Raw genomic sequence first — 11884 nt, forward strand, 5'->3', positions numbered from 1 at the left:
CGGCAAACACAGGCGCGGATCTACTTTTTAATAATATAATATATTTCAGAGGTAAATATATCTTCATAGTCATACTAGTGGTGTAGGGGAACTGTATGTACAAAACAATAGGAAAGATGTATATGTTATTAAATACACAACTTCATGGTGTTTTATCGAATACGAATTTTATGTCAACTCGTTTTGTCTGAAAACCATATTTTATCTTCTTCTTGTTTTTTTACTTGTTTTTTTTTTATTTTTTTTTATTTTTTTTATTCCACTGCCCCATTCCTTTGTCTGCTTTAATTCCATCTAATCTCTGCCCAATCTGGCAACTGTTCCAATCTTTCAACTTTCGCTGTCCAGCTCCACATTCAAGTCCACGTTCTTGTCTCGTGGCTATCAATGTCACATACCTGCCATTCCCTATGAGATTTAACTGTGGGCTTAGTGTGACTTCGGAGAATGTTCAGTAGTTACTTCTGGCATTGTTAAGAGACACTTGTACCCACCTACTATATTCCCTGCTAACACTATTACCGGCAGTCGTTAGTTAGTGCCGTGGGTCAGACCAGCTTTATTAGTGGCAGAGGACAAGGATGTCATGTGGGTGCAGGGAAATACACAGAGACTGCAACCGTGGAGGAAGTTGAGAAATGTAGGACATGGTGTGGACAGCTCAGAAGATAAGAGTTGGAGAAAATTCGTGAAACAAAAGTTTGTTTTGTTTAACGACACTACTAGAGCATATATATTTATTAATCATCGGCTACTGAATGTCAAACATTTGGTAATTGTGATATATAGTCTTAGAGAGGAAACCTGCTACATTTTCCCATTAGTATCAAGATACATGTGTATTTATATGCACCATCTGACAGAGAGGATAGCACATACCACGGCCTATGATATACCAGTAATGGTGCACTGGCTGGAATAAAAAATAGCCCAATGGGCCAACCGACGGGGATCAATCCCAGTCCGACTGTGCATCAAGCAAGCGCTTTACCACTGGACTACGTCTCGCCCACATCAATTGTTGACATAAAAATGGTATTATATTAATTAGAAACAAAAACCCCCAAAACACTGCACCCGATTAGAATAGTTTCTCACAAATGTATTTGTATGTTTTTGTGCAAGTGTAGTCATACCACAGGTATGTGGTTGAATAGACCACCGCACAATTTTCACCGGTGTCACCATTTGGCTCCACAGGATCCCAGTTTGAAAAACCGACGTCTTTTCCATTCTCCCAGACAAATCTGCCTTCTTGTTGTACGTCTGTCAAGCCAATGAGGTACATACCCTCGTCTGAAGAATTTAAAATAAAAATCAAGCATATTAGACAAGCTTACAAGTTAAATATATAGTGAAAGAAATTAAAGTTTGATTTTGTTGTTTCGTTTTGATTTTATTTAGTTTTATTATTATTATTATTATTATTATTATTATTATTTTGGTCTTGTTTTGCCGTGGGTTTCTGTGTATGCACATGTGTGAGATTTTGGGGGTGTTTTTTTTGTTGTTGTAGCTTTGCTTAATGGTAGCAATTAGTTTCATGGGCTGCACAAAATGAGTGTTCAAAATGTATGGTAGAGGAACATCGGTTGACGTCAGCATAAGTTATAATCAACTGTAGTTCTGATCGTACGTCACTACAATCAACTATAGTAATCGTACATCAATACAGTCAACTGTAGTTACGATCGTACATCACTACAATCAACTATAGTAATCGTACATCAATACAGGTATCCGTAGTTAGGAGAGTACTTCACAACAATCAACTGCAGTTATGATTGTACATAACTACAATTAACTGTAGTTACGATCGTACATAACCACAATGAACTGAATTTATGATCGTACATCACTACAATCAACTGCAGTTACGATCGTACTTCACTACAATCAACTATAGTAATCGTACATCACTATAATCAACTTTAGTTATCATTGTACATCACTATAATCAACTTTAGTTATCATTGTACATCACTATAATCAACTTTAGTTATCATTGTACATCACTATAATCAACTTTAGTTATCATTGTACATCACTATAATCAACTTTAGTTATCATTGTACATCACTATAATCAACTTTAGTTATGATTGTACCAAACAAAAATATTTCTTTAACGACACCACCAGGGCTCATTGATTTATTTATAATCGCCTATTTGATGTCAAACATTTGGCAATTCTAACATATAATCGTAGAGAGGAAACCCGCTATATTTTTCCAATAGTAGCAAGGGATTTTATATGCACCATTACACAGACAGGATCTACCAGTCATGGTCCATTGGCTAGAACAAGAAATAGTCCAATGAGCTACCGATGGGGATCAATCCTAGATCGACTTTGCAACAGACAAGCGCTTTACCACTGGGATATGTCCAGCCCCTTTATGGTTGTACTTCACTACAATCAATTGTAGTTACTATCATGAACTGTTAAACTTCTAGTTTGTTTTGTTTTACGACACCACTAGAGCACATTAATTTGCTAAGCATGAGCTAATGAATGTCAAATATTTGGTAAATCTTACTTATAGTTTTAGAAAAAAAAACCTGCAACATTTTTTGATTAGTATTAATGGCAAAAAAATAAGTGCATTTTCCACAAACAGGACAGCACATACCACGACATTTGATATACTAGTCATGTGGCAATGGTTGGATGCAGAACAAAACAATCAGAGAATAGGTCCATCGTGAAGTTTTGATCCTGCACCCCGAGCGAGCTAAATCCTGCACCATGATCAAATATGACTACAATCAATTGTAACTACAAACCTACAATCATCAACTGTAACTACAATCACTACAGATAAATGTAGTTACGATCGTGCATGACTACAATCAAATGTCACCACGTTGATACTTCACTACAATCGACTAGTTACGATCGTATAGGAGTACTATGATGAACGATCGTGCATTGCTAAAATCAAATGTTGTTTTCATTGTGCATTATTTATATACGGAGTCTAATTAAAAACTTCACAATGTTAAATGTGAATAAAGTCAACGAGTGTTGAAAGCAGGTAGTTTTTTTAGGAATAAATATGCTTCATGGCAATGTCAACACTCCATCTGAAACCCATCACAGCCCACGTGACCCGATCCATAGCACGTGCACAGCACCATTGAGGCGAACGTGGTGTTGCACTTGCCACTGGTCACATGACTACAATAACACACGTATTGTCATCTTTACTGACAGTAGTCTGATAAAACGAAAAAACACATTGAAACGATATTAATTACGACCTCTTTCGATGTCATGCCTCACAAATGTGCAGCGTGAACATACCCTCATCATGTTGCACTCGGGAACGGCAGTAGCCAATGTTGGAAGGGCGTTTGGTTGCAGACAACGGACAGTTTATGATCTGCGGACACGAGTACAACAAACGCACACCATAGCTGATCGCCCTCGACCGGGCAGACCAATTGTGACGTCACAGGCAGATGGCCGTTATATCGTGTTACTTCACCTCTGCAACCGTTTCATGACGGCTACAGCGACAACGAATGAACTTTTCAGACGTCGGGTGTCCGAGCCAAACGATCAGAAATCGGCTGAGAACCGCTCACCTCCACGCACGGCGCCCATATGCTGGACCCATTTTGACGCAATTACATCGACGTCAAAATCAACTGTGAGCACAACAGCATTTACAATGGATTCGGAGGGACTGGAATGGAGTCGTGTTTAGCAATGAATCATGATTCACACTGCGATTTGCCGCTGGCAGGCAGAGGGTTTGGAGACGATGTGGTGAACGTCATGCACAGTGTTGTGTCAATGAAATTGACATATTCGGAGGCGGAAGGTTCATGGGTGCTTTTTGTGGGAATGGCCTTTCTCGACTTCCTGTCATCCGTGGCAACCTCAACGCTGCTGCATACCGCGACCAGGTGCTAGCCCAGAAACGTGTGCCTTTCATGGCAGCTCAAGGTCCAGGCCTGATCTTTCAGCACGATAACGCCATACTCCACACGGCCATGTTTTCATGGGATTACCTGAGGAACGCGGTAATCAGTGGCATGGGGTGGTCTTCAAGGTCGCCCGACTTGAATCCCATCGAGCACGTCTGGGGTGAGCTGCCAAGAGGACTGTGCACTCTCAGGAACCCTTCACAGACTTTGCAGGAACTGTGGAACAATGACGCCGTATCCCTAATGCAGTCTTTACATGTATCAGGCAGTCAGTGAGGAGGCGTTGCATTGCAATTGTGGGTACAGTCAACCTGTGATTCCATCAGACAAAGGGCTTCTAGAATTTTTATAAAATCCACTAGCCATGGGATCAGTGATTTAAAAAATGATTAAGCCACAATTACAAATTCACTAGCCATACTTTACTTTAAGTCAATACAATTTTACTAAATAATCATATAATCAGATATGTCACCTAAAGAGCGAGATAAATCTTAAAAACAGGATATTCATATTTACAAAATAGACTTAACTGCAACATTTGAAAAAAAAAAATTGACTAGCTGTCGGGCATGGCAATAGTAGTTATTTACTAGCCCAGCATTGAATATCACTAGCCATGGGAGTGGGGCTACCATAATCTAGAAACCCTGCAGACAGATTCTGTTTCTGAATTACGGTTTTGACTGCTTCTGGTTTTAGCGAATACTGGGCACATCAAACAGATTTTGAACTCAACATTTATTCCTATTCTGCCTTTGGACGTAATACAAATATAACATACATTATTCAACATGTTCTTCTGTCACATTTGCCAATTGGCCGATATTCTTAAGATTTTTATTTGACTCTGTATATTACAATCAAATGTAAATATGATTGTACATATTTACAGTCAACTACAGGTACGATTATACTTTTCCAAAACCAACTTTAATTATGAACTAATTGTAACCACGACGTTAGATCACTACTCAACTGAAGTCATAATCGTACATCACTGCAATCAACTTAAAGTATGATCGTACATCACTGCAATCAACTTTAGTTACGATTGTACATGGTTAAAATTAACTGTAACTACAATGAACTATGTTACGATCGTACATCACTCCAATTAACTGTAGTTACGATCGTGCATAACTAGAATGAATTGTAATTACAATTGTACATCATTACAACCAACTGCAGTTACGATCGTACATCACTACAATTAATAGTATTTACGATCGTACTTCACTACAGTCAACTGTTGTTAGGTCGTACATTACTACAATCAACTGTTGTTAGATCGTACTTCACTACAATCAACTGTTAGATCGTACTTCACTACAATCAACTGTTAGATCGTACTTCACTACATTCAACTGTTAGATCGTACTTCACTACAGTCAACTGTTAGATCGTACTTCACTACAATTAACTGTTGTTAGATCGTACTTCACTACATTCAACTGTTAGATCATACTTCACTACAGTCAACTGTTAGCTCGTACTTCACTACAATTAACTGTTGTTAGATCGTACTTCACTATAATCAACTGTTATATCGTACATCACTACAATCAACTGTTGTTAGATCGTACTTCACTACAATCAACTGTTGTTAGATCGTACTTCACTACAATCAACTTTTAGATAGTACTTCACTACAATCAACTGTTAGATAGTACTTCACTACAATCAACTGTTGTTAGATCGTACTTCACTATTGTATTGAGATAGTATTTGTGTACTAATGGGGAACACCGGAAATGGGAGGAATAAAAAACAAAACAGAGACTTCCTGTTGTATAAACTGTCATGGTCTGTTGGTCATTGCTGGATATGTACGTAACCCATATATTAAATAAAGCCATTTAGCCAGCGGCACATAAGATGGTGTCAGAAGAAACTACAGAATTTTATTACTTCTGAATTTGACATCATTTTGACTGGATGGCCTTCAAACCACCATCTACGTTCGATTTTCAGTCACCGTGTGCGTGGCCGGAATGACGCCAGAGGTTTTCACGCTACAGAATTGCAGCAAAACTGAATAAACAATCAAATGAGGTGCAAATAAACACTCTTTTGTATGTTATGGGAGCTGACTTGGAACAGATCTACAGTCAATTCCTATATACAGATGGGGAAGATTGCACTAAATATGATGTTGTCTTGGGTAAGTTTGACAGTCACTTTATACCCAGGGAGAATGTAATAAACGAGCGTGCAACTTTTGACCTGCGATGTCAGAGAAAAGGAGAGACTGTGGAACAGTATGTTCGAGTACTTTATGACTTGTCGCAATATGCAGTTTCCCAATAGTGAGGAATACATTAGAGACAGGCTTGTTTTGGGACTGAGTGATGAGGATATGTTTTAAAAACTTCAACTCCAAGCAGATTTAGACTTGAACACGACAGTCACATTGGCAAGACAGAATGAAGAAGTCAAACAGCAGTTACAACAGCAAAGAGGCAGAGATCGTCGACCTTCGAGTTACAAACGGCGATGGGAAGACAAAGGTCATTCTTGTGGGAAATGTGGTACTTCTCACAAGAAAGATTCTTGTCCAGCAAAAGAAAAAAAGTGTTTCAAGTGTGGGAAACTGTCTCATTTTGCTAGAGTTTGCAGAAGTACTAAGAAAGTGGAGGAAATCACAGTTACAACGACACAAAATAGCGGTCAGTCATTCTTTATTGGGTCTGTGCATGCCAGCGATGAACCTCCATGGAATGTGGAACTTGAAGTATGCGGGAAGAAGATCAGTTTTAAGATCGATACAGGAGCTGACGTCAATGTTATCAGAAAAAGTACTTGGGTTGCCCTGGGTAGACCTGTCCTGCGTACTGCTTCAACTGTAACACTCGTGAGTCCTGGAGGCAAAATGGATGTTCGTGGTCTATTTAACACCCAACTTACCAACATCCATGCAGTAGTCCATGTTGTCGATAACGAAGATAGCCATAATCTCCTCAGCAGAACAACTGCATTTAAGATGGGTTTTATCAAGCATGTCGGTGAGGTCACATTTGGCTCGGTCAAATGTCAGCCAATAAAAATAAAACTCAGAGAGTGTGCTACTCCATACAGTGTCAACACAGCCCGGCGAGTACCAATTCCCCTGCTTGAAAAGGTGAAGAAGGAGTTGGAGAGAATGAAGGAAGGTGAAGTAATAGAGGAGATAACTGAGCCGACTTCTTGGACTTCTCCAATGGTTCCTGTGGTCAAGCCGTCAGGAGATGTAAGAATTTGTGTTGATCTGAAGAAATTGAATGAGGCTGTGGAACGGGAACGGTATGTAATTCCAATCTTTGAGGACATTGTACACAAACTGCGAGGATCGTCGGTGTTTTCGAACCTAGATGCTGCATCAGGATTCTGGCAACTTCCTTTTGACCCAGTGACAGCGAAGCTCACTACTTTCATCACTCTGTTTGGTCGTTTTTTCTTTAAACGTCTTCCATTGGGAATTTCGTCTGCGCCTGAAATATTCCAGATGATCATGACAGAACTGTTGTCATGAATTGAAGGTGTGGTTTGTTATTTTCATGATATCCTGTTGCACACTCCTTCTACTGAAGAACACAAACGACTGGTAGCTAGAGTTCATGAAAGGCTGAAAGAAGTAGGCATCCAGTTAAATAACAAAAAGTGTGAATACTTCAAGCAAGAAATCCAGTTTCTCGGCTATATTGTCAGCGAGAACGGTGTTCGGCCTGACCCTGTTAATGTTGAAGCAATCCAGAAGATGGCAACGCCTTCAAATGTGGCATAATTACGTCGTTTTCGAGGAATGATAAATTTCCTAGGTCGATACCTCCCCAACCTCTCGACTATCATTCGTCCCATTACTGAATTGTTGGAGAAGGAGAAGACTTGGTTTTGGGAGAACCACAAAAGACTGCTTTTGAAAAGGTTAAAGAGCTTGTAACCACTTCTTCAACCTTGGCATACTTTGATGCAACTAAACCTACCATAGTTAGCTCTGACGCAAGCTCCTATGGTATTGGTGGAGTACTCCTGCAAGAACACGACGGGATATGAGAACCTGTGGCATATAGCTCACGTACACTGACAGCTGCTGAGTGACGATATGCACAAATAGAGAAAGAGTGCTTGGCAGCTGTATCGTCTTGTGAACGTTTTGATCGGTACCTTGTGGGACTTGAACAGTTCGTCCTAGAAACAGACCACAAACCACTCATACCATTGATCAACCAGAAGGACCTATCGGAGACACCACTTCGATGTCAGCGGATGCTGATGCGTTTGACACAGTTCAAGGCACAAGTGCGTTACACTCGGAGTAAGTATATGGCAGCACCTTGTCACGTAGCCCCATGAGTGAAAATCAGCCAGAAGAACTGCACGATGATGTTGTAGCCTATGTTAATGCAGTCACATCATCATGGTCGGTTTCTGATGTATTCTTGGAAAGAATCCGAACAGAGACAGAAAACAATGTTAATCTAAAAGCTGCTGTTCACTACACTATCTCCAGTTGGCCAAAGTACAAAGATAATGTACAGTTGGCAGCCAGAGCCATGTTTACTGTACGTGGAGAACTCAGTGTTGTAGAGGGAATACTAGTGAAGGGGAATAGAATTGTTATTCCATTTTCCATGAGAGGGAAAATCCTAGATCGTAGTCACGATGGTCATCTTGGTATTACCAAATGTCGTGAGCTTGCTAATCAGAGTGTGTGGTGGCCACAGATCAGCAAGCGGATCCAAGAGAGGGTTGCAGCATGCAGAATCTGTTTGGAGAAACAACCATCACACTCAAATGAACCACTTCTAACGGCAACCTTACCAGACCATCCTTTTCAGATGATAGGTGTAGACATTTGTAAGCTTAAAGGAAACCAGTACCTTATCACTGTTGACTACTACTCGAGATACATTGACATTGCGTTTCTCTCTCAAATTACATCGTTTGCGGTGATCTGCAAGATGAATTTTTTTTGGCTCATCACGGAATCCCAGAAACTGTAGTTTTAGACAATGGCAGACAATTTGTAGGTGCAGAATTCTAGAAATTTGCAACAGATTGGAATTGGTCACAACTAGTCCGTACTACCCGCAAGCAAACAGGGAAGCGGAGAGAGCTGTAAGAACTGCCAAAGAGATTCTTAAACAGGAAGACATGTTCCTCGTTTTGTTAATCTACCACGCAACACCCATCTCAGCACTAGGAATGAGACCAGCCGAGCTTATGGTCCGCGACTCAGAACAACCCTGCCGTCCACGCCTTCAACCCTTGCTCCACGCACTATTGATGATGGCATCGTGCGGGGGCGTGACAGTATATCCAAGACTGCCAGAGACAATACTTCAATCGCCGAGCTCACCCTTTACCAAAACTCAATCCTGGAGACCAGGACCCATATTCACAAAACATCGTAAGCCTAGTTTTACACGTAAACGTAAATCTACGACTGAAGAGCTATTCACGAAACAACGAAAACGTAAGTTACGTGTAAAGTTGGACGTAAATATAAGAGTGCCTCCGGTTACAACTAACGTTGCACGTAAGTCGTGTACATATAATAAATTAAGCACGATCGCCATTATTTACTATTATTTACGAAAACTGGCAGCATTTCCAATAATTGAAGCAGTTTGCGATGGCGAACGCCCACGGATTTAAGATATTTCTGTTGGTGTCATCGAACGGATGTTTTCCACTCGATTGAAGTACTTGCGTCCTTATTAACAAAATAAATCTTCCAACGACAACATTAAACATTGTTTCCGCCATTTTAAATGTACTAAATAGAGGGAAGCAACTCGCTCTGCACATTAAGAAAAGTATTGACTTAATGTGCTCCCTGCACTACCTACAGGTCAGACAGAAAAACTTACCACCGTTTGCTTTTATATATTCACCGACATCAGTATTTTTCTCCTCCGTATCCAGGACAACCAATCTTGCACCCGATTGGCTGCAACTGTTGCGTGCGTCATTAAGCAGTTTGATCTCCATGAACATCTTGATGCATAGGTTTGTCCGGTTCAGCCGCACGTATCCCTGCTCGGGTATGCAGCCAGCTGAAAATATAGTTCTGATTAATATTCTGATTTCCAATTAAAACTTCTTTTTTTACCAGCATGAAGGCGCAAATCACTCTTAACACAAATTAATATGCAAATATAGTTCTCAGCAATATTCATATTTCTAATTAATATACAATATTTACTAGTATGCGGCACCAATCATTCTTAAAACAAATTAATATGAAATGTAGTTCTAATTAATATTCACACTTCTCATTAATATTCAGTTTTTACGAGCATGAGGCACCAATCATTCTTAAAACAAATTAATATGCAAATATAGTTCTGATTAATATTCAGACTTCTCATTAATATTCAGTGTTTACCAGCATGAGACGCCAATCACTCTTAAAACAAATTAATATGCATATATATCTCTATTTAATATTCTGTTAAATCAATAACTTACAACACCAATCAGACGCGGCGAGGTATCACTCACAAAGGGTTTATTTTCAAGCCCAGGTTTGGATGGGTTCAGAGGTCCTGAATCCAAGGGATTGGGGCTGGCAGTTGTCAGATAGTCGTCTGCTACCCAGAAAGATGGATTTGCTGCCTGCACCGGAGTATCTCTTGAAAATCATTCGTTACCAGTGCAAGGGAGACTGTGATACTCTACGCTGCTCTTGCCTATGTTCCAATTCGTGCACAGGCTGCAAAGGTTCATCGTGCAGTAATTATGCTTATGTTGCGCTGACCATGAAGAAGCAGAGTGTTTTAAGAGGTCTGGGAAAATATAACCTTATATGACAACTCTTTTAACCCTGCCTCTGAGAATGATCGGCATTGCATAATATAACTCAAATGTATGAAAGTCCTTGTGTTATAACCTATAAATGGTTGACCATAATAGCATTGAGATAAGAGATGCTCCGAACATGGGCAGGAAAGAAACTTAAAATCTAAGTTCATACTTTCCATGTAATGGTGATATTGTGTCGGCATACGTTACGCAATTCATGTCAATTACATCATATCTTGTGTCTGTGATGTCATACAAAAATTCTGAAGGCATATTTTGGTTCCTTAGGGTCACTTTCCTATATGTCAATAGACATTTATGGGGTCTAGGATGGACCGTTTAGGAGATAATGGCCCCCAGAGGACTTGCTGGCAGCCATTTTGAATTTATGCAAATTAGTGTACTTCCGGTGGCCAGATTCTTGTCCTAACTTGGTGTGGATATTCAGAGTGAAATTCCTAACCAGAAGCAATCATAAAAAATTATATTGCAATTTGTTCTAGGTTAATGATAATTCTACTAATATTCCACAGATGTGGTCAATACACTGGGTTTTTTTTTTTTTTTTTTTTTTTTTTTTTTTTTGGGGGGGGGGGGGTTTACATAATATAATCAGTAAATGTTTAACATTTGTGAGCATTGTTTGACGTCATGGAATCGTATGACGTAGGCCTAACATCTCCCCATACACACCACTCAATTCGCTACGACAAATCGCATGTGACTAGTCGGTGCGACATATCGCATAATGAGAACGCCGCTTCAGCAGAATAATTTAAAAATTGGACCACAGGTATCCCAAAATAAGACATCGGATATGTTATACTTACGTTATATAATAAAGAGTAAAGGTAGGACACTTCCAATTGAACTGATTTTTGAAATCTTATCAAAAAATAAATAACTTATTTAACAAAGAAGAGATACACAATACTGTAATCGTAAATGATTATGCATTAGTATTTATGTAATAACCTTACATGTATTTGTTCAACAGAAGTTTAAAGTTGATTTTCAGTTCCTAGACACGATGCGTCTTGAACTTTTTCGTTTTTCACAAGGCCAACAACTCTCTTTCACTATTTTCATGTATTTTCCTCATCATCACGAACGAACGCTGCGTAAATGCAAATTGTACCACAATGCTCATTCTAATTAAAAA

The 11884-nt window shown here is 39.5% G+C and overlaps 1 protein-coding gene across 1 annotated transcript; it reads right to left on the reverse strand.

The window, feature by feature from the left end:
* Nucleotides 1-951: 951 nt before the first annotated feature.
* LOC121366558 (perlucin-like) lies at nucleotides 952-10379 on the reverse strand. The gene is made up of 2 exons (XM_041490949.1): nucleotides 9789-10379; nucleotides 952-1296 (listed from the first exon to the last, which is right to left on the reverse strand). The coding sequence occupies exons 1-2, from the start codon at nucleotides 9913-9915 to the stop codon at nucleotides 1082-1084; spliced, it is 342 nt and encodes a 113-aa protein (XP_041346883.1). The 5' UTR covers nucleotides 9916-10379; the 3' UTR covers nucleotides 952-1081.
* Nucleotides 10380-11884: the final 1505 nt, after the last annotated feature.

Source organism: Gigantopelta aegis, unplaced genomic scaffold (assembly GCF_016097555.1).
Source record: "Gigantopelta aegis isolate Gae_Host unplaced genomic scaffold, Gae_host_genome ctg6131_pilon_pilon:::debris, whole genome shotgun sequence".
Taxonomy (NCBI): Eukaryota; Metazoa; Mollusca; class Gastropoda; order Neomphalida; family Peltospiridae; genus Gigantopelta; species Gigantopelta aegis.

Excerpts from the sequence above, each read along its gene's own strand:
- LOC121366558 (XM_041490949.1), bottom strand. The coding sequence starts at position 9,915 with ATGTTCATGGAGATCAAACTGCTTAATGACGCACGCAACAGTTGCAGC. Across the intron at positions 1,297-9,788 it reads ATATATAAAAGCAAACGGTG|ACGAGGGTATGTACCTCATT; the intron begins GTAAGTTTTTCT and ends TAAATTCTTCAG.